Raw genomic sequence first — 24797 nt, 5'->3', positions numbered from 1 at the left:
TAGCTTTCCAAAAGTATCTTTGAGAAACTTAAAGGAGCAATCTTTGCGGGACTACAAATCAGAAATTCGATAAAAAGACAATTTGTTTGAAAGTACGATGAATCCAGTGGGAAACAGGGTTGGGGTTTCATTTAAAGAAGTAGTCAGCAACTTTTGGGCATCAACAAACACCTAAATTATAAAACCATGGTTAGAACAATGTTGCACAGTTTTATGAAATTAGGATGTACCATAGGTGTTAAGCCTTCGTTTTCGACATTCACATATGGTTTGTTTCTATGTGAACACAGAAGACTAAGAGTAACTGTTTCACCAGGACACCAATGAAATGGGAAAGTGATACCAGGGAAGGTGTAATCCAAACAGTATGGTACTGGTGAAGGGAGATAACCAAAGGCAAGAAGTTTCGCTCCATATTAGAAAGAACTTGATGCAGTGAAATCGATGAAGGGAAATTAAATTGCCTTACATGTTTTGTGTGTCTGTAGTAATTAATACTATGTTTAAGTGAACATATACGATTGTGTACTCTAATGAAGTGTGTGGTGTTTCTAGATAAGGTTACAAAATAAATAATTTATTTTTAATGCAATTAAAAATTCTCTATTAGAAGAAAAACGTGATTTCAGCTAAAACTTCAGATGTGATTTGTACAAAAATTTGATGTGATACAGAAAAACAGAAATCGGATTGGAAATCAGAATGAAAAATACTTTGAATATCACCTTACAGTCATAAAACATAGTTCCAAAAGTTTTAAAATGCAGTGTAGTGTAATTTGCTTAGTTTTACTTCATACTGTCCTATATGGCAGAATCTTCTGAGGCAATGCAGCTAATGTCAAAAAATATTAATTCTACAGAAATTTGCAATAAGAACATCACTTTAAGTTGATAACCTATTATCTTGCAGAAATCTCCTCAGGATCCTAGAGACCCTTACACATGTGCAGACACACATCCTACCTAAAATCATTTGTAGTTAACAATAAGAGTGAATTTAGGAGGAACAATGCAATTCACAACGACAATAGTGTGTGTAAAAATAATTTCCATAAAGACTATGGCCTGTCTATCACTTAGAACGGAGTTTTACAGTGTGATGCAAAATTTCAGGTTACTAGTAGATACCAGATGGGAAACTGGAATTTTCCCGATGTTCATAGAAAGTAAACAGTGCTTTGTTGGTCACTCCTACAATTTATCACAATGTTCAGACTCCAATTAAAACTAATTTTACACTGAATAGTCTTCAATTTTACCAGTATGTAGAGAGCTGATACGGTCCTGTGTAACATTATTAAAATTTGCAGCAGCCGAGATGGAGCAGTGGCTACTATTCTCTTCACACATGTAAAATAATCTAGCAGTAATTCCTGCAATTAGTCATTGGAGTAGATTACCACTTATAATTTGTTGTTAATATACTTTACAGAAGCCCTATGTAGTGGCTGCTTCAGTCTATCAACATGTAACATCACTAGTTCCATATTGCCAATGACTTTTTGTTCACTACAGAATTTATGGATCATGATGTATAAATAAATAACAGATCAGACAGAGTCGTGTACTCTGGTGGTAAATCATTCAACAAGCTCCCCTCTAATATACTGCAAGAAATTGGGAATATTAACCAGTTCAAAACAATATTACAAATGTGACTCATTAAACACTCTTTCTACAGAGTATCTGAATATCTAGATTCAGATTTTTATAAGTTCTGCAAAGCAGCAATGTTCATTGTGAAGAGACAAGACATGTACTAATGTAATGTAAACAGGACACAGTGTTTATAGATTTAGCTAACCACTTTCTATCAAAAGTATCAATATAATCAAGTACATAGTAAACTACCAATAGGAGGTAAACAGTACCTTTCTTTCTAATGTATGTGGGTAACTTTAGCTGACATGTGCATGAATAATGCATTTCTTCATTGCTACAGTCTCCTTTTTCCTTCATTTCTCCAACATCTTTACAGCTAACAGGTTGACTGAAAGTTATGCAATATTACCATTTCGAGCTGTCAAAGTCTTTATTGGCCCTTAAAACATTTTCCAGGCAAAAATTAATTTTGGTGTATAGGTGGCAGCAGTCTCACAGTCAAAGTTGGTGAGGAGGGTTGTTATTTCTACAATTCATATTTCAAATCTCTTTGAGTCCCCACTGTCAATGTACCTCTAGGTCTGCAGTTTCACTGTGCTTTGAAATATCCCCCCCCCCCCCTCTCCCTCCCTCTCTCTCTCTCTCTCTCTCTCTCTCTCTCTCTCTCTCTCTCTCTCTCTCTCTCGTGTGTGTGTGTGTGTGTGTGTGTGTGTGTGTGTGTGTGTGTGTGTGAGGGGGGGGGGGGGGGGGGCACACACGCGTTGCGCACTTTCAGTACAGAAAGAGCAACAGCTCGAAAGCTAGAGTGGAAATTCTTTACTGTTGCATGTTTCTGTGCTCCACACGCAGGTTCGCTAAAGGTCAGTAGTTGCCTTTCCCTTATTTCACCATTTTCCTCATCCAGGCATTTTTGTTATCCAACATACTGAATAACGCTATTTGTGCTTACTTCAGCTAAATGTAGGGAAAATGGCTACTTTGTAAAGGAGTTGCTGCTGTTGCCTCAATTATGTTAAATAACGGCTGTTTATCTCCTGTTGGTAGCTTAAATATTTGTTTCATTTCATTGCTTATTCCAAAGCCATTAGTTACCTATACCTGAAAGAACAGACACATGTTCGTAATACACTATAATACTGATTTACAATAAACACTAATACTTGCTACGTAGCTAACTTGGCTTTTGAATCTAGATAATTGTATAATTTCTAGGAATGGTAAATGAGGTACATTTTCAATCATCTTTTGAACTGATGGTGGTTTCCAATGTTCAGTTCTATGGTCATGGATGCTATACGATCACTTTACTAGGGTACATATTTGCACTTTAAGACAAGGAGGCAATGTCTATATGGTAATTATGTTTTTTGTTTTGTATTGTGAATGTGAGGATAGCAGTTCAGCTGGGTCTGAGTTTTTATTGTCAAGCAACAACAGAACATCTGGGAGTAAAAGCACTGGGAAGTGAGACTAAGAATTCCAAATTCCTTAAAGAGGCTTTTGCAATATGTGTGGTTATCTACTTTTCACACTATTCGTTTAGTTGAATAAAAACTTCTTTATGTGCACTGGAAATACTTCTAATAGCGTAACATTCTGAACTGGGCTAGTTTGTGTGTGGTTTTTCTGAGTCTATTTTAAGTTGTTATTGAACAGGCCTCCATGGAATTTTACATGTGGTATTGCATTTGGTGTATACCATTCTTTCTATTTCTAATATTAACAGGCCTGTTTTATAGTGTTCTTGTGAGGTTACGATTCAAGTTGTTTGCTGTGAACCAATTGTCAGTTGTTTCAATTACTGTCTACACTATGTTTGGTATGCATAGAAGCCAACTTTTAAGAAAGCCAACTAGTTATGGGCTGGATAGTACTGACAGTGAGGGAGGGGGGTACTTATCAGTACTGTGTTAATATTAGCATGAAATTCTGACTTGTTCTTCCTCACCAAACTAAAAACTCTCTCCACTGGGGAATTACTATGAGGTACCAGAAGAAGAGCCACCATTTGCTAACTCAGTTATGGGTACTTTCTTCGTCTTGAAGCATCAGTGAGTTAAGGAATCTCATACCAAATTTTGTCAGATTTCGAGGAGCGCAGTAAACAGGAACATGTTTTCGAGCATTTCTCCCTAAATTTTTGAACAATTCTGGGTTTCTTAACAGTGTCATTAGTTCCAGTATCACCAACACTCATATTTTGCTGAACTAGAAATCACTTCATTGTTTATTTCAAAATCTTTGGAACATATTTCGTCTACATATGCTTAGTGCGCACTAGAACAGCATTCTATGTTAATTTGTTTACAAAAAATGCAATAAACGTTTGTTAACATGACACACACACACACACACACACACACACACACACACACACACACACACACAATTATTCACCAAACAGAGATTCACTCCAATTTGTCGTCCCAACAAAACAAAGACACCTGCGCAAGATATACCAATTTGTACCTAGTTATACTTTATGATGAGTTAAGTCTTATGGTATTTGGTGTAATCAAAATTCTACGAGGGGCAGAAAAGGACAAGTATACCAACTGTTCCAAAAAAAGTGAAATGAAATATTGTTGAGAATTCAATTTGTACAGAATTAATTTCTTTTGTGCATCCTTCTGTGAACTTTATACACATAAACATGTAAATCAACAAAAAATAATAATTTTTGCATACTGAATGAAATTTTTAATTATTACAATTGATTCTTAATAGCTGGCATCTATGGGTATGGTTGCATTTAGACCTTTCATTAATATCGTTTTGTAATCAGCAAACAACAGCTTCTGAACCACCCTTTAAAAATTAATTATGTTAGTTAAGAACAAGAGCAGAGAAAGTAACAATACTTGCGGGACCCCACACATTATGTCCCCCCCCCCCCCCCCCCCCCCATGAACCATGGACCTTGCTGTTGGTGGGGAGGCTTGCGTGCCTCAGTGATACAGATGGCCGTTCCATAGGTGCAACCATAACGGAGGGGTATCTGTTGAGAGGCCAGACAAACATGTGGTTCCTGAAGAGGGGCAGCAGCCTTTTCAGTAGTTGCAGGGGCAACAGTCTGGATGATTGACTGATCTGGTCTTGTAACATTAACCAGAACGGCCTTGCTGTGCTGGTACTGCGAACGGCTGAAAGCAAGGGGAAACTACGCCCGTAATTTTTCCCGAGGACATGCAGCTTTACTGTATGATTAAATGATGATGGCGTCCTCTTGGGTAAAATATTCCAGAGGTAAAATAGTCCCCCATTCGGATCTCCGGGCGGGGACTACTCAAGAGGACGTCGTTATCAGGAGAAAGAAAACTGGCATTCTACGGATTGGAGCGTGGAATGTCAGATCCCTTAATCGGGCAGGTAGGTTAGAAAATTTGAAAAGGGAAATGGATAGGTTAAAGTTAGATATAGTGGGAATTAGTGAAGTTCGGTGGCAGGAGGAACAAGACTTTTGGTCAGGTGATTACAGGGTTATAAATACAAAATCAAATAGGGGTAATGCAGGAGTAGGTTTAATAATGAATAAAAAAATAGAAGTGCGGGTTAGCTACTGCAAACAGCATAGTGAACGCATTATTGTGGCCAAGATAGACACAAAGCCCATGCCTACTACAGTAGTACAAGTTTATATGCCAACTAGCTCTGCAGATGATGAAGAAATTGATGAAATGTATGACGAAATAAAAGAAATTATTCAGGTAGTGAAGGGAGACTAAAATTTAATAGTCATGGGTGACTGGAATTCATCAGTAGGAAAAGGGAGAGAAGGAAACATAGTAGGTGAATATGGATTGGGGGGAAGAAATGAAAGAGGAAACCAGCTTGTAGAATTTTGCACAGAGCATAACTTAATCATAGCTAACACTTGGTTCAAGAATCATAAAAGAAGGTTGTATACCTGGAAGAATTCTGGAGATACTAAAAGTTATCAGATTATATAATGGTAAGACAGAGATTTAGGAACCAGGTTTTAAATTATAAGACATTTCAAGGGGCAGATGTGGATTCTGACCACTATCTATTGATTATGAACTGCAGATTGAAACTGAAGAAACTGCAAAAAGGTGGGAATTTAAGGAGATGGGACCTGGATAAACTGAAAGAACCAGAGGTTGTAGAGAGTTTCAGGGAGAGCATAAGGGAACAATTGACAGGAGTGGGGGAAAGAAATACAGTAGAAGAAGAATGGGTAGCTCTGAGGGATGAAGTAGTGAAGGCAGCAGAGGATCAAGTAGGTAAAAAGACGAGGGCTAATAGAAATCCTTGGGTAACAGAAGAAATATTGAATTTAATTGATGAAAGGAGAAAATATAAAAATGCAGTAAATGAAGCAGGCAAAAAGGAATACAAATGTCTCAAAAATGAGATCGATAGGAAGTGCAAAATGGCTAAGCAGGGATGGCTAGAGGACAAATGTAAGGATGTAGAGGCTTGTCTCACTAGGGGTAAGATAGATACTGCCTACAGGAAAATTAAAGAGACCTTTGGAGAGAAGAGAACCACTTGTATGAATATCAAGAGCTAAGATGGCAACCCAGTTCTAAGCAAAGAAGGGAAGGCAGAAAGGTGGAAGGAGTATATAGAGGGTTTATACAAGGGCGATGTACTTGAGGACAATATTATGGAAATGGAAGAGGATGTAGATGAAGACGAAATGGGAGATAAGATACTGCGTGAAGAATTTGACAGAGCACTGAAAGACCTGAGTCGAAACAAGGCCCCGGGAGTAGACAACATTCCATTAGAACTACTGATGGCCTTGGGAGAGCCAGTCATGACAAAACTCTACCATCTGGTGAGCAAGATGTATGAGACAGGCAAAATACCCACAGACTTCAAGAAGAATATAATAATTCCAATCCCAAAGAAAGCAGGTGTTGACAGATGTGAAAATTACCGAACTATCAGTTTAATAAGTCACAGCTGTAAAATACTAACACGAATTCTTTACAGACGAATGGAAAAACTGGTAGAAGCGGATCTCGGGGAAGATCAGTTTGGATTCCGTAGAAATGTTGGAACATGTGAGGCAATACTAACCTTACGACTTATCTTAGAAGAAAGATTAAGAAAAGGTAAACCTACGTTTCTAGCATTTGTAGACTTAGAGAAAGCTTTTGACAACGTTAACTGGAATACTCTCTTTCAAATTCTGAAGGTGGCAGGGGTGAAATACAGGGAGCGAAAGGCTATTTACAATTTGTACAGAAACCAGATGGCAGTTATAAGAGTCGAGGGGCATGAAAGGGAAGCAGTGGTTGGGAGAGGAGTGAGACAGGGTTGTAGCCTCTCCCCGATGTTATTCAATCTGTATATTGAGCAAGCAGTAAAGGAAACAAAAGAAAAATTTGGAGTATGTATTAAAATTCATGGAGAAGAAGTAAAAACTTTGAGGTTCGCCGATGACATTGTAATTCTGTCAGAGACAGCAAAGGACTTGGAAGAGCAGTTGAACGGAATGGACAGTGTCTTGAAAGGAGGATATAAGATGAACATCAACAAAAGCAAAATGAGGATAATGGAATGCAGTCAAATTAAATCGGGTGATGCTGAGGGGATTAGATTAGGAAATGAGACACTTAAAGTAGTAAAGGAGGTTTGCTATTTAGGGAGTAAAATAACTGATGATGGTCGAAGTAGAGAGGATTTAAAATGTAGACTGGCAATGGCAAGGAAATCGTTTCTGAAGAAGAGAAATTTGTTAACATCGAGTATAGATTTAAGTGTCAGGAAGTCGTTTCTGAAAGTATTTGTATGGAGTGTAGCCATGTATGGAAATGAAACATGGACAATAACCAGTTTGGACAAGAAGAGACTAGAAGCTTTTGAAATGTGGTGATACAGAAGAATGCTGAAGATAAGGTGGGTAGATCACGTAACTAATGAGGAGGTATTGAATAGGATTGGGGAGAAGAGAAGTTTGTGGCACAACTTGACTAGAAGAAGGGATCGGTTGGTAGGGACATGTTTTGAGGCATCAAGGGATCACAAATTTAGCATTGGAGGGCAGCGTGGAGGGTAAAAATCGTAGAGGGAGACCAAGAGATGAATACACTAAGCAGATTCAGAAGGATGTAGGTTGCAGTAGGTACTGGGAGATGAAGAACCTTGCACAGGATAGAGTAGCATGGAGAGCTGCATCAAACCAGTCTCAGGACTGAAGACCACAACAACAACAACATGGAGGATTGTTTCATTCCTGTTGCACAGTCTGTCAATGAGACACACTATTCTCTGTTATGAAGGTGAAACTCCATCCAAGCACGTAGGCCGCCATTAATGCTCTAACACTTTACTTTGCCAAGTAGAATTTACTGATCCATAGAGTAAGGAGCTTTGGAACTGTCACAGGATACACCAAAATGATAATGTTTCTTGCTTATCTCTGCCAGTATTTCATTTATTATATCTTGTATTATTTTCTATGGGGGAATCTTTTACTGAAGCCAAACTAGTAGTTAACAACTTAAGCTCACTTAAATAAGTCAGTATTCCAAAATAGGCCACTTATTTCCAATTTTAGAGATGGGTGTGGCTGTAGCATATTTAAGCCTGTCGTCAGGAAATATACCTTGAGCCATTGGTAGATTACAAAGATTTCTTAACGACAGTCCTATGACGCCAATGAAAGATTTTAAAACTTTCCTGAGATCATCATCATAGCCAGCAGAATTACCACTTGTTGGACTGCCCATGAAATTTTCAGTATCCTTAGAAGTTGATTCACTCAACAAACGGCTGTAAATGCTGTACATGGTATGCCAAATAAAAGCACCTACATTAGGTTGATTATTGATGGAGGTAATTGTTATGTCACTGTGAGGAAGGAATCATCATATTTGGTGGTTAATGATCTGAACGTCACCATTTTTGTCACAACTACTTTTTGGGTTTGTTGTTGCGGTCTTCAGTCCTGAGACTGGTTTGATGCAGCTCTCCATGCTACTCTATTCTGTGCAAGCTTCTTCATCTCCCAGTACCTATTGCAACCTACATCCTTCTGAATCTGCTTGGTTTATTCATCTCTTGGTCTTCCTCTACGATTTTTACCCTCCACGCTGCCCTCCAATACTAAATTGGTGATCCCTTGATGCCTCAGAACATGTCCTACCAACCGATCCCTTCTCCTAGTCAAGTTGTGCCACAAACTTCTCTTCTCCCCAATTCTATTCAACACCTCCTCATTAGTTATGTGATCTACCCATCTAATCTTCAGCATTCTTCTGTAGCACCACATTTCGAAAGCTTCTATTCTCTTCTTGTCTAAACTATTTATCATCCACGTTTCACTTCCATACATGGCTACACTCCATACAAATACTTTCAGAAACGACTTCCTGACACTTAAATCTATACTCGATGTTAACAAGTTTCTCTTCTTCAGAAACGCTTTCCTTGCCATTGCCAGTCTACATTTTATATCTCTCTATTCGACCATCATCAGTTATTTTGCTCCCCAAATAGCAAAACTCATTTACTACTTTAAGTGTCTCATTTCCCAATCTAATACCCTCAACATCACCCGACTTAATTCGACTACATTCCATCCTCGTTTTGCTTTTGTTGATGTTCATCTTATATCCTCCTTTCAAGACACTATCCATTCCGTTCAACTGCTCTTCCAAGTCCTTTGCTGTCTCTGACAGAATGACAATGTCATCGGCGAACCTCAAAGTTTTTATTTCTTCTCCAAACCTCAAAGTTTTTATTTCTTCTCCATGGATTTTAACACCTACTCTGAATTTTTCTTTTGTTTCCTTCACTGCTTGCTCAATATACAAATTGAATAACATCGGGGATAGGCTACAACCCCGTCTCACTCCCTTCCCAACCACTGCTTCCCTTTCATGCCCCTCAACTCTTGTAACTGCCATTTGGTTTCTATACAAATTGTAAATAGCCTTTCGCTCCCTATATATGAAAATTGTTTTAGAGTAGAATGCATGTTTGTTGCTTCATTTTCTTTTTTTATTATTGAGAAGAACCCATGTCTAATGATTTATAATATGTAAGTAACAGAACAGATCATGCATCCCATACATTGATTTAACTATTTGTGTGATTATTTTATTACTTGTACTTTTACTGTGCTTTAATCCTTTGCAATTTTAACACTTTATAATGGCCTAAGGCCGGAATGTAGACTGTGAAATAACACCTGTTGCACAGTCAAATGGCAGTTATATCTTTCAATGGAAGATCCAGGATGGAATGTAACAATATTATGAAAAGGAAAGTTCACCATATAGCGGAGATGCTGAGTCGCAGATAGGCACAACAAAACGACTATCTGAAATAAAGCTTTCGGCCATTAAGGCTTTTGTAAAAAATAGATGACACACACACACACACACACACACACACACACACGACTGCAGTCTCAGGCAACTGAAACCCCACTGCGAGCAGCAGCACCAGTGCATGATGGGAGTGGCGACTTGGTGGGAGTAAAGTGGAGGCTGGGGTGGGTAGGGAGAGTGATAGTGCATCTAAAATGCAGCACTTCACTGTCCTCCACCCCTATCCTACCACCCATCATCCTTCCCGACCCTGTCTCGGCCTTACCCCCACCCACTTGCCATTCCCATCATCACGCACTGGTGCTGTTGCTCGCATTGTGATTCCAGTTGCCCGAGGCTGCAGTTCTGTGTGTGTGTGTGTGTGTGTGTGTGTATTTTTGATGAAGGCCTTGTCGGCTGAAAGCTTTACTTCTGACACACTTTATGTCATACCTATATGCGACTCGGCATCTTCGCTATATGGTGAGTAGAAACTTTCCTTTCAAAATATGGTTTCAGAAAATTTTATATGACTGTGGCTCCACACAAAAGTAAAATCATTCAAGTATAATATTAAATTTGTACGTATCAAATGCCAGCCCCAGCAGCCAGAAAAAATAGCTACGTGTGTGTATGTGTGGGCTGTGCTTGTGAGAATGTGCGTGTCTTTTCTGTTTTGAGAAGAAGAACTTTGAAAGTTTAAATGTTAAAATTTTCATTGTGTCTGTCTGTGACTCAGCACCTCCTCTATGTTGTTAGTATAAATCTTCCTCTTCATATTCTTGTTATTCAATCCCGGACTTTCCATTGTTTGATTTTGTATATATCAAGATTAATATCTCCTATTTTATTGATTTCCAAGTTAAGTTCTGATAAGCACAACACATGGAGCCATTCCATTTGCCTTTGATTTAGAGGATAGGAATGCCCCAGTTCTTCAGCCATCCACCCAGTCCCCCCCATCTTAGCGTACTAAAAATGAAGAGATCGCTCACCTGATGTGGGTCTTTTACTTTGAGCTTCTTCAGTGGTGATATTGTAAAGATTATGAGTAGGCAACACATCTTTTGATCATCTGGACGCAGAAAATGTTTGTCTTATTAATGCTGTCTTGGCAGTATCCCCAAAACAGAGGAACATAAATGAAAAAACAACATAGCACTGGTTGCAAGACACGAAAATCCACGAAGAGACTTCATAAGCTACTAATAATATGAAGTTCAAAGTCAAAAAAGTATACTGTGCCAGGAAACCGTATGCAAAGACAAAAAATACCAACTCTAAAAGCTGTGAAGATAATGATACTAGCAAATGTGTGCAGTGTAAGCTCAATTCCAGATTGTGCTAACAGCAAAGGAGAAGCAGTTGTCACCAGAGTATGAAACAAAAATGCTGACAGTAATATCTAGAGTAAGTCATCCTTAAGCAAAGCTGTCATTCTGTCTATAAATACTGCAAGAATGACAAGTATCATCTACATGTAATGATTACAACATAGCTGTTACTGATGCTTTACCAATAAAAGTGAAAAGCATCATGTCAAAGAGATTTCCAACTTTCAAGTACATGGAAGACAGACAGAAACCAAAATAATAACAAGTTCACCAATCTAAGGATGGTGCTGATTTTCTACACTGCACCTCATTTGGTGTAGAGTGAGTCTCTGATGGTTTTATGCAAACAATGTATTTGCAGAGACTATGCATAAACTGATGATTCATTATGACAAACTGCCACTATTTTGTTTATACAGTAATCAATGCCAGTCAAATTATAGCATATATATGTGGATCACAGTGCAGCACTTACTATCTGAAATAAGTAGTTGTCATTATATTTCAGAACAGTGGAAGTTTTGTTTTACAGGTCATTTCTCCACACTGCCCTTCAGTTGAGGAGATGTCTTTCATTAGGGCTTAGCCACTAATTCCTTCTTGAGAAGTTAACATAAAGGCATGACAACTCAACACAAGTAACAATACTGCATAGGATTGCTCAATGAGTGCATTGATGACATTAAAATGAACATGCAGTAATAATCATCCCTTTGTTTTTTGTTGCTTTGAATTAGAGAAAGTTTTACTCTTACAAACTATTTCTGAACCTGACCTACTGAATGCAAATGTCGCACAAAGGTTAAATGGTTATATTTTATCACACATGTCAATTATCAAGACTTCTTGACTGTGGAAAATAATTCACGCCGCAAACAAGAAAATCTTTTTCTGATGTGATTTGTCTGACAGCACTCAGCCCACACGAGACCAACATTTCCAGCTCCCTCCACTGCCTTCGCCCTCTATTAAACCAAAAGCGAACAATATGTCACAGATGTTAGATCTTTTCCATTTGCGATTATTCTATAACTCTTTAAACAATGTTCATAAGTTCGAAGCATACAGAATCCAATTCATAACTACAAGACAAATGTTAGAACTTCAAATAAGAAAATAACAATTGATGAATGTAGTCATAGTAATTTATGAATGTTATGTACCTGTATGGTGTTTCACTCTTTTTATCGAAATTATTTCAAGCAGAAAATCAAACTACAATAAGAAACAATTAAATGTTTACCATTGGGAGAGGAGAAACACGCCCAAGATGTGCTGCACCTTGTGCACGTGCTCAACTGGTGACTGCTTGCCAGTGGCTACTGTGGAGCGAGGAAACTCACAAGCGTGGACTGTTCTGATCTTGACACAGCCAAGAGTCCTTTTGCAAGAGGTTTTCCTATTAATGGTAGATTAAAAAGTGGAGCAAATTATGTTTGAGGTTCCATCACACTGATACTTTTAGTAGACAGCTGATATGTGGTTAAAAGAATAAAGGAATGTGAGGACTCGAACTGGCGTATTTTCGTCTACATTGCACAACATTAACTACTGGACTGTGAGTAGATACCACTCTGTAACAGTTTGTGGAAATTGACACTTCCACATCCTACAGTGTTGCCAAACTGTGCAGATGCCTAGACTTAGAATTCTGAGGGGGCCGTCCAGTTTTTATGTTTTCATCTGCACAAGCAAACTTGTTGAGATGGAAGACATGGAAAACACTTCAGGTCCCAAGAAAGGGGCAGCTCCAAGAGACTGTGTTATGTCAGAGTTATGCCCAAAATCTTGGGACATTTGAGTAATGAGGAGGAACAAGAACTTATAAATGAAGAATTAGAAGAGGTAGTTACAGAAGTGGCAGCCCAGCATAAAAGGTCAATAATTAGAGATATGTTGTACGGTGAAGTAATAAATATGGTATTCGATTCGGGTTGTGAAGTGAATGTAGAATCAGAGTGTAGCTAACCGAACGTGCTGGAAATGGGATTGCAGTACACTGGAGTCAAAATTATAGGCATTACTGAGCACAGGAGTGAACCTGTTAGGGAAGAACTGCTTCTTTGGTTTTCCATACGAGGAGTGCCTTTTAAACGATTAATTTCAGTTATACTCAACTTGAATTTCAAATGTCATATTTTGTATTTACATTACATCATGCTTAATGGAGTGAATTAACATGATTAATAACTTTTGTGACAACATTTCTAATCAAGAAAGACAATTAACACTTATTGTAGAACAATGTCTACACGGTGTCCTGGAGCTCATATTCTCAACACCTTTAGCTTGCGACGCAGGTGCAACAGCGGCCAGTTTATATTATGCAGCAGACAAACCCCTGTCTGCCACAGCACTTGCTCACTTCATCCAAAATAAAAAAAATAACAAGAACCATATGCTTGTAGAAGAAAACATTAATGCATAACTGTGCATAAAAACAAAACATAGTCAAATTAAATATTACCTATCGTTGTGCCACGGGCAGTAGTAGAAACACCAATGACAACAATTCTGTGACCTTACACAGCCAACAGGCAGATTTCTGCGAAGTGTTGGACATAGTGCGACAATGAGACTGTTCACGAAGGTCCTAGCATACAGAGTAGCCCAAACTCTTTGTCTTTAAATATGTCTGCTTGTGTCTGTATGTGTGGATGGATATGTGCGTGTGTGCGAGTGTATACCTGTCCTTTTTTCCCCCTAAGGTAAGTCTTTCCGCTCCCGGGATTGGAATGACTCCTTACCCTCTCCCTTAAAACCCACTTCCTTTCGTCTTCCCCTCTCCTTCCCTCTTTCCTGATGAGGCAACAGTTTGTTGCGAAAGCTTGAATTTTGTGTGTGTGTTTGTGTTTCTTCGTGTGTCTATCGACCTGCCAGCGCTTTTGTTCGGTAAGTCACCTCATCTTTGTTTTTATATAGAATAGGTTTTTAGATATATACATGTGGCTTGACGACTTCTTAAGTAATAGAATCCAGTACATGTCTTGGACACTGAGTGTTCATCATAAAGCAAAAGAACTGTCCACGAGTGCTCAAGGACAGTACAATAGAGTCACTCTTCTTCCCTATATACATAAATAATCTGTCTGACACAGCCAGCAGCAACCTGCAACTGTTTGCTGATGAGACTTTAGTGTACGTGAAAGTGTCATAGTTCAGTGACTGTAGGGGATACAGGATGACTTTGATAGGATTTTCTGTTTAGTGTGATGAATGGCAGCTTGCTCTAAATTTGATAAACATTAAGTTAACACATATGAGTACGAAAAACAATCCCATAATTTTCGAATACAGTGTCCGTGGCGTGTGTGCTGCTTGAGAAAGTAATGTTGATTAAATATCTAGACGTAACCTTGTAAAAGGAGGACGGGGGGGCGGGGGGGGAGATGAACAGGAACAGAACAGTTGAGATGGACTGTACACAACATGAGCTGTTGACTTCTGTTTATTGTGAGAGTTCTAGGTAGGTCTGGTTCATCTATAAAGGATACCACACACTGAGCACTTGTGTGATCGTTTGTTCAATACTGCTCACGTGCTTTGGTTCCCCAAAATGGGATTAAAGAAGGCATCAAAGCAATTCAGCGGCATACTTATCGGTTTGTTACCAGTAGAGCTGATCAACACACGAGCGATATGGAAATCCTCTGTGAATTAAAATAAAAATCTCTGAAAGGAAGCAGGTCGCTACAACCCCCCCCCCCCCCCCCCCCCCCCCCCCCACACACACACACACACACACACCTTAACATACAAAAAACTATTGAGAAAGTTTAGAAAACTAGCATTTTTTAACAGAGTGTTATGGACACAACTACTTTTCCCTCTCTCTATTTGCTGATGGAAAAGAGAGGGCATGACAAGCCGTGGTACAAAGCATCATCTACCATGTACCGTGTGTAGACACACACACACACACACACACACACACACACACACACACACACACACACCTGGCATTCTGTAAATACATTTCATACATTTTATTTTCGGACATCAAAGGCATAACACAAACTTGATTGAACTAGAACAAGGGTAGAAACTTGTGATTTTATTTGAGATTCCTGAAAAAGAAAAGCAAAAATAAGCTTTGGAAATTGCTCCTCCACTGCCCTAGCTTACTTGGCTTCACGAGATGTGATGTATGTGTGCAACTTGCTTACACCCAATTAGTGTTTTCTAAATAATGTAGTTAATGGTGCAAGTTACTGTAAAATGTTGAACACATCATTCTATTCTCATATAGCATAGAAGTAGTTAAATGTTACTTACTGCAAAGTGACTGACAACATCATCTTTCTCATCCTCTTCATATCCTGATACGAGGACCTTAGTAGGTCGATGGTCGACAGAAACATGTGCGTAGCCTCTGCCCCTGAATGCAAAGAATATATATTTGTTAGTTGTCCGTTTTTCTAGTTTTCAGTGAACTAGTTCTGAAGGCCTACTGGCCTTGGTGTATTCATTATATTGGATGAAAACATAATATCAAATATGTGGCAGGAACAATATGCTGCGTGAGCTGAATTTGGAAGGTGGCTCTACTTTTCGCAACTTCACTAAGACACTGTGTGATTTTAATATGCTAATAAATATGGTAGAGCTATTTCTTTCAGAGAACAACATACAATTCTTGTGAAACAGAGACTTGCTGTTAGTCTTCGGTTTTTGGCTTAGGAGATTGCTTTCAAAGCCTTGCACATTTATTCCATATTTCATAGTTAGCTATATTTCAAATAACTCCTGCAGTTTGTGAGGCATTGGTTGAAAAGCTATGCAAAGACAATTCAATTATGTACATAATACTGAAGTATATACCAAATTGTAAATTGAAATACTTCTAATAAATTAATATATAACACCATATCGTCTTTATTATCAACACCTACAGTCTTTTCTGTAGTAATCAATGAGAGAGGGATATCTGAAGTAGTTGTGGATCCCCTTGCCACATCCACCATATTAACACTTACTGATAATTCCACCATTTGCTTACATACATTTATTTCTGAGATAACCTGATACAATGTCTGCACTGTGTTAGCAGAGACCTCAATTTCTTTTCTACATCATCACTGCTGGTGTTAAGCACAGCTGTAATTTTCTGAGTGGCGTTTTGTTATACCACAGAATTTATATAATTTGCACTTCACAGGTTCCACAGGTTTGCCATTGCTTTATAGTGTGTGTGGTTAAGCTCAAACATCTTTTGTCTTAATACGACAACAGATGTTTCAACTTATCACACTCTAAGAGGCAACATAATTACAATAATCTGCTACGCAAAGTACGTCGGAAACACATGCACCATACAGTAGCATTTAGCAGTAGCAAGCAGGAAAGATGTTTCCTTTGGTTTGTACCAACACAACTGTTTTTGTGTTTGCACCATCTTGCAAATACTGAGTCCAACTGTAGCTGCAAACAACATTGTGAAACGTGTTTCAAACTCAGTGCTAATGTGGTTTAAGGACAAAGGTTCTCACACAAAAAGAGTAACACTTCAAAGCAGAATATTCTCTGCAGCTCAAAAGCAGAGGTCTCAGCAAATGTGATTTTATTTCTTTGCTCTGGGACTGAAACAGCAGAGTGGAACTAACACTACGGCATGTGCTCCATTCCCAACAATTGCTGAACATTGGTTCTGCCAATCATTCTGGGAGTGCACATCCTTCCTCCTCCACATTTATCCATATATTTTCCTTTTCCTCATTCTTTCATTACACTATAGCTTCCTGCTTTGTTTTTTGGTGCTTTCATTTTTCTTCACTTCTCTGAATTTTTTTCTCTCAGCTGTCCTCCACCACCGCACTGCCACTTCTCCATTCCTCCATACTGTAGACATTCTACCCCATCTGTCACTTTTGACTTCCCATTCATACCTTGCTGCCTGATGTAATGACACAAAGTTTAGCAAGATTAACCTATAGCCTTTATATGTATACATTCCCGTACTGCCACTTGGCAGTAATCTCCTTCCCTTTTTTAAACAAATTCGAGGGGCTGTGGTATTACTACGAGAAAGGTGTGAAAAGTTCTTGGAATGGAATAGAAAAAAGTGTACTTACTTCACTCAAACTTTTTTTATTTTTCAATGTAGTCTTCTTGTAAATTCATGCACTTGGTCCAACGATGCCATCTTGAAAATCAGTCTCCTCCAGACCCGCAAAGCAGATGTTAACTCTGGCTATCAATTCTTCGTCTGAAGCGAATCTTCGTCCACCAAGAAAAATTTTCAGTTTGGGGAACAGATAGAGGTCTTACGGAGCCATATCAGGTGAATAAGGCTGGTGTGGCAACAATTCATACCTTAGTTCGTGTAACGTTACCATGGCGACGTCATGCATTTTTGATCCAGTGTCAAGAGTCCTGGCAAACATCTTGCAGATAATTTTTTCATTTCTGATTCTTCTGTTAAAATGTGATATACCCTTTCAGATGACATCTGGCAAGCACGAGCAATTTAACACACTTTCAATCAGCAGTCCTCCATGACAATTAGCAACGATTTCTGGAGTAGTGGCACATCTTGGCTGACCACCACATTATCATCATCTAAGCTCTCCCAACCAAATTTAAATTCATTTGTCCACTTGGCAACAGTAGATTATGAAGGAGCAGAGTCCCCCAGTGTATTCTGGAAATCGGCATGAGTGTCCTTTGCTTTCATACCTTTCTTTACAAAGTACTTAACCACTGCTTGAATCTTGACTTTTTCCCATGTTCACAAATAACTACGCAGGAACAACAACAGAGCCATGTCACCACCACTGCTCTCTTCGAAGAGATAAGGAAATGAACCTACCTCTCTCTCTTTCTCGGTGTGTGTGTGTGTGTGTGTGTGTGTGTGTGTGTGTGTGTGTGTGTGTGTGTGTGTGTGTGTGTGGGGGGGGGGGGGGGGGGAGGCGCACACATGTCTGCAACTGTAAAACTGAATTGTTCACAGCATACCGAAAGGTTGCAATCATGCTGTAAGAAACGTACAAATAACTACACATAGCTCAATTACGTGAAATGACAAACTGTCACTGTGTGGGAGGCCCTTCTGTGTAAGGCGTAGACACTACATTTCCCATCACCTTACGTGAGGGAGGGACGGTGACAGTGAAGGGGGGAGGGAGGGAGGGACAGGTACGGGAGAGTGGACGGCGAGGGACAGGGAGGGGGACAGTGGTGGGGGGAGGAGGGGGAGGAAGGCGGCAGGGAAAAGGGAGGGGGGCAGTGTAGGGGGGTGAAAGGGGACACGGACGGGACAGTGGACAGGGAGGTGGACGGTGTAGGGGGGAGGAAGGGGACGGGGAAAGCCAGAGGGGGAAGGAAGGGGACGGAGGAGGCTTGGGGGGGAGGGAGACGGGAGGGAGGGGCACAGAGTATGACGGGGGACACGGAGTATGAACAGGGGGCACGGAGTATGAACGGGGGGCATGGAGGATGTAAGATGTAGTGGGCAGGGAGGATGTAAGATGTAGTGGGCAGGGAGGATGAAGGCAGGAGGGAGATTGTAGGTGGGAGGGAGGATGTAGGGGGAAGTGAAGTTGAAGGAGGAGGGAGAATGAAAGGGGAGGAGGGGGGATGGGGAGGGAAGGGTGTGGATGGGGTAGGGAGGTGGGAGGAATGGTGAGGGAGGAGGAGGGGGGGGGAGGGAGGAGGAACGGGGAAAAGACCGTAGATGCATAGGTGTGTGTAGTGCTGGAGTGGCAGCAGGGAAGGTTGATACCAGGGGGCTCACGAGAATGAAAGTAAGAGTATTCCCACCTGCGCAATTCACAAAAAGTGACTGGTAGGAAGGAATTAGGTGGCTCAGGACAGGGAGCACTCACTGGAGTGGGCATCATGTTCAGCAAATGGGTGATCCAGCTGTCTCTCGCCCAGTTTGGCTATGGTCATTCATGCGAGAGAAACTCCCCATCACAACACTATCAGATTTAGTGGTAAGATGGCCCATTGGACAGCCTGTCAAAAACTGAACACAGATCAAGTATGAAAACAGGAAGGTGGTGTACTGAACTGTGGAAAGAAAAAAAGCAGAATAGAAACTGAACAGTCCAAGATCAACATGGGCAACATAGAGCACCTTTCAATTATGGTGGGACCGTTTTCATGTGGTCACAGTATGGGACTGTGATGGGGAAGATCCAGGTTCAAACCTCTCTCATGTCTCCTTTTTTTCCCCCACAAAATTATGAACTGTTTGTCCAATGACTGATATGTCTGTTCGCTGTATTTAAATTTGTGTCTGTATCGTGGTGTAACATCTGCTTGACCTCCAAATGTACGTACCTTCTATTTGTTTTACACAATTACAACATGTTACGACTCTGTAGTTCCATTTTGAAAGGTTTGAGACTTTAATTCCTTCATTGTAACATAGTTCACACCCATTTATTTGTCGATTTCATTGCTGTGAGAGGCCTGTGTGGCAGCACGCTAACTTGTGATGATAATATATATTCATATCACATGACTCTTATTCTATAACCAATCTATAGTATGATCATTCCCAAGACTACAGGAGAAGAATAGACATGTCAATGACCAGACAAACAGTCTATAAATTTGTGGGTGCCTTGGGTGAGGAGGGGTATAATGATACAGCCTTCCCCAAGACTCTAATGAAGAGACAGATACCACCTTTCTCTCTCTCTCTCTCTCTCTCTCTCTTTTTGTGCATCAGGGTGGTTGTCGGATGAGTCAGTGCTTCCTACAGACTTGTGTGTCTTTATATACATCATTCTGTCCAATTAGCTAAAACACTTGATATTCATTGTGAAAGCATACAGAATGTTCTGGAAGGATGTATATTATCATGATTGTCAGGGGATTGTTGTCATTAACAAAATTATGCACAAGTGCTGAGTTACATGTTTAATCAAGAAACTGAAATGTAAATATCTGGCGGCAAATATTAAGAGGCCGTGGGAATGTTGGCATAAGTGGTTGGTTCCTCTAATTACCTTAATTGCAGCTGATTGGTGGGTTGACACAGAGATCATCATTATCTTGAGAAATGGCTTACAAGTTATTAGCAAGTGATATGTTATCTATTTTTATGTCTTCCTCTGTAATTAATACCCTTTGTAATTACATTTCCAATTAACTCACCAATTGCTTACACCACACAACTTCCTGATTTTCAGAATTTAAGGCCTCATTTGTAAATTTTACGTATGTAGTCGGATAAAGCACGAGATTTGTACTGTCACTGAATGTTAGTAAGCTAATCTAAACTGTAATTAATTATGCAACTAAAATAATACAAGAGACATTATTGTAATTAAAGTTCAGATTGATTTTTTATATGTAAAACTACATATGATACTAAAAAATTTATGTAATACAATATCGTATTTTATACCTTATTTGGCTGTAACATCAGTTTCTTTACATTTTGTACATTTTAATTGCAACATCAAAATTGCACAAAATTAATAATGGGTTATTTGGAAGTTTATTGTTAAAATACTATATAAAGTTATGCAGCGGGGCTGCAAGCGAGTTGTTCTTTTGTCAGTCAGCCAAAGAGATCTGTGAAGCATGTCACTTAGTGTTTTATTAACGTGACGAATGTGCAATTCAGTTTTCAATAAATTTTGTGAAGTTGGAAACTGTTATATTCTTTCATAAAATGAACGCCAGGCAATGGAAAATTAAGTTAAATGTAACAATCCAAGCGGAACGTTATAGGGGGGCAGCATGAGGGAGGTTTGAATACAGATCTCGTGCTTTGTACTCAACACCGTGATCCCTCAACACTGACCCCGTGGTTCTTGCAGGTCGTTCGATGTTGCACATCTTTAGCTTGGAGCGTTCACAGTTTCTATTTTGCTTCGTTTTTCGCAGTTTAGTTCAGCTCACCTTCTCGTTTTCATGCTTGATCTGTGTTCAGTTTTTGACGGGCTATCCACTGGGCCATTATATCTGAGGAGGGTGCAATGGAGTGTTCCCCTTGTTAGAAAGCAACACTGTGGGTACAGCTTTGTTTGTAGATCATCTGACTTCTTTCACAGGTAACCCTGCCTTTGATGGGATAGGAAGTGCTTGTGACAGCACTGGAATAAGTGGAAATGGAAGGATGGCAGGGGACAGGTCATGCAAGGGTATAAGCCATGAGGCAAGGGGGTTGGGAGCAGAGGTAGAGTAGGGAAAGACAAGGATAAAGCACAGGTTTGATGGGCAGTGGAATACCACTGTGGGAGTGGTGGTGAGGATAGTGGGTACGATATTCCTCATTTCAGGCATTGGGAGAGGTAGCTGAAAACTTGGCAGAGAATGTGATTCAGTTGCTTCAGTCCTGGGTGGTAATGAGTCACAACAGGAGTGCTCCATTCTGGGCAGACAGGGGGTATGTGGGAGGTGACTTGGAAGACAAGGCATGGGAGATCAGTTTCTGTGCAAGATTAGGAGGATAATTTTGGTCTGTGAAGGCCTCAGGGAGACTGCTGATATGGCTTGTCACCAAAGATGTGATGACCACAAGTGGCTACAATGTTTGGAAGGGACCTTTTGGTACGGAATGTGTGGCAGCTGCCAAAGTGGAGGTATTGCTGGTGGTTGGTAGGTTGGATAGAGACGTTCCAGTGAGGTGAAGGTCAACTTCAAGGATGAGGAGGAAAAGGTGACATGAATCAGGGAGGAAGTGACTGTTGAGGTTCTGGGGCAATGTAGATGTAACGTCCAACCTAGACTTTCCACTGTTTGACTTTTAGTGGTGTTTGGTATATACTCATTTCCGTTTGTGCTCTAATTATTCGAAAGGACTGAGCTTAATTTTCGCAAAATACATTTGTCACATTCAATCTTACTTTTCACATCTCCTACATATATACAGTCAATTTATAATCATGTACATGTTTGTACTTGCATCTCCTTTTGCTGGCCTCCCAGATCACACATTCACACTTATCAAAAGGTACAGTGTAGTGGTCCCTACTTACAGATCAGTTCGGACTGGAAACACTCAGTATACAGATAGATTTAAAATTGTACTCTCTAATCTGGCTATGAGCTTGTGTTTCATAAATATTGTATTAACAATTATTGTGTTAATAAAATAAAGAGTGAATTTACACTCTTCAGTTCAACAGATACTCACCTCCCCCTGCCAACTGCTGATCGGTGGGAAAGTGTAGCTGCACCTCGAGCCACCCTTGGAGCCGGCCGCAGGAGACCTAGGGAGTGGGCTGCCATCTTCAACTCTGCCACACGCCTCTGGAGTTCAGACGTGTCTCCTCCTTCCTGTTGTCGGGTGAACAAGTCGAGCTCCGCGTCCAGAATTTCACGTTGTGCCTGAATGGGAGAATGGCACACTGCATAAATATGTGAAATGATATGTCTCGTTCACTGACAAAATAATCACAATAATGTAGATTTTCATTGTACAGTGTGTATGTGGCCAAGTTAACAGTTGACACATCAAAAAATTCTACTGAATTTTTACAAAAACTACCATTTCCAAGGGAAGGTTTTAAAATTTGGCACTCTGAGATTGCTAAGGACTGGTCTCATATTAATGTCTGCACAGTTATATACTGTATTTACTTGAATGTAAGCTGCACTCAAATCCAAGGCACACCTGAAAAATGAGACTCGAAAAAAAAAAAAAATCGTGAATCTAAGCTGCACCTGAAATCTGAGACTCGAAATTCAAGGGGAGAGAAAAGTTTTAGACCGCACTTCCAAATCGAAACAAAGTTGGTCCACTGCAACATGAGACACAATTTAGGTTGAACGGATGAAGATACAGCTACAGTAGTTTGGTTCGAATCGTAAGCTTAGCAGTCAAGCTTTACCAGGCAGCCACTGCTATGTGTCAGGTGGTCCGTCCATATTTATACGGGTACCATTCCTTCTTCACGTGCTTTGTCTGGTTTGAATCAATTGCTTGTTTTGCTTTGACCTAATAAGTGCCGTTCTCTTTGTCATAGGTGTTTACATCACTGTAAGCTGAAAATGTATTATTGTACTGTGTCATGCATTGTTTGTCACATTCTGATAATGAGTGTTTACAACCAGTTGCCGCTTGCGGCATGGCTTGCTTTTGTGCGCACTATCGCCGCTTACAGTAAAAAAATGAGAGGAATTGTCTCATTAGTGAAGCAGTGGCAAGAGACTGCTATTTGTTGTTACTTACAGTGCTGCTTTCTTTGATAATGATCAACAAGAACCAAATAATAGACTGTGTATGATAGAAGATGTTCTGAACGAAAGTTTAACGAAAATTTTTCTCCGTTTGAAAATCTTTGCAGACGCCTCTTTAGTACATTACATTCTGCGCAGAAATTAGAGTCATCTTAGATTTAAAAATCTAGTCAGTTGCTGTGCTTCATTTCTGACTGTACACCATTCAGCATAAGAATAATACGAATATAAACATGACATGTTATGTATATTCCTCCGCGTTTGCTATTGCCTCACTCTAGTTTTGTAGTTCATTAGGTGGACAGGATTTAAATGAGATGGCAAACACGAAAGAATACATGGCATAATGTTTACATTCGAATGATTCTTATGGTGAAGAGAATACTGCATGTGATTCACGATTCATGAAAGTTCCTATTAGCAACCCTCTCTTGTCACAGGTAGGAAAATATTCAGAACGTAGAGTTGGCCATATTGACATACATCCCAAACAGTCTTGCCAGTCAGATTTTCATAGCAGATTTTTAGTGACGACTTCAAATGCCGAGTGTGTTGTTGGCGTCTTCAGTCCGTAGACTGATTTGATGCAGCTCTCCACACTTTTCTATCCTGTGCAATGCAGAGTAGCAACACTTATAAAATAAAAATGAAAATAAATTATATGAATACAATAGAGGGAAACATTCCACGTGGGAAAAATATATCTAAAAACAAAGATGATGTGACTTACCAAACGAAAGCGCTGGCAGGTCGATAGACACACAAACAAACAAACACAAACATACACACAAAATTCTAGCTTTCGCAACCAACGGTTGCTTTGTCAGGAAAGAGGGAAGGAGAGGGAAAGACGAAAGGATGTGGGTTTTAAGGGAGAGGGTAAGGAGTCATTCCAATCCCGGGAGCGGAAAGACTTGCCTTAGGGGGAAAAAAGGACGGGTATACGCTCGCACACACACACATATCTATCCACACATATACAGACATCTGCAGTAAAATGAGAATTAGAGGAAATCAAAATGGACTTGGCAGTAATTCCAGGCGGGATGACTTCAATTCTGCAACCACTTGACGTCTGTTTGAATAAACCATTTAAGGACAAGCTTAAACGCATGTACACAGACTGGCTTTCGAAAAGTGACAAACAACTGACACCAACAGGACGTGTATATGTGTGGATGGATATGTGTGTGTGTGTGTGTGCGCGCGCGTGAGTGTATACCAGTCCTTTTTTCCCCCTAAGGTAAGTCTTTCCGCTCCCGGGATTGGAATGACTCCTTACCCTCTCCCTTAAAACCCACATCCTTTCTTCTTTCCCTCTCCTTCCCTCTTTCCTGACAAAGCAACCGTTGGTTGCGAAAGCTAGAATTTTGTGTGTATGTTTGTGTTTGTTCGTGTGTCTATCGACCTGCCAGCGCTTTCGTTTGGTA

At 39.9% G+C, this 24797-nt stretch overlaps 1 protein-coding gene across 3 annotated transcripts in view; it reads right to left on the bottom strand.

Moving 5' to 3' along the window:
* LOC126418589 (RNA-binding protein 26) overlaps positions 1-24797 on the bottom strand; it is a 283506-nt gene that overhangs the window by 47626 nt on the left and 211083 nt on the right. For all 3 annotated transcript variants that reach the window (XM_050085417.1, XM_050085418.1, XM_050085419.1), the window contains 2 exons: positions 22322-22515; positions 15502-15604 (listed from right to left, as the gene is read on the bottom strand). In XM_050085417.1, the coding sequence (XP_049941374.1) occupies positions 15502-15604; positions 22322-22515 (297 nt within the window). The remainder of the gene's footprint in view (positions 1-15501; positions 15605-22321; positions 22516-24797) is intronic.

Source organism: Schistocerca serialis, chromosome 9 (genome assembly GCF_023864345.2).
Source record: "Schistocerca serialis cubense isolate TAMUIC-IGC-003099 chromosome 9, iqSchSeri2.2, whole genome shotgun sequence".
Classification (NCBI taxonomy): domain Eukaryota; kingdom Metazoa; phylum Arthropoda; class Insecta; order Orthoptera; family Acrididae; genus Schistocerca; species Schistocerca serialis.
The sequence above is the reverse complement of the archived record's forward strand: the minus strand, read 5'-3'. Positions and strand labels throughout refer to the sequence as shown.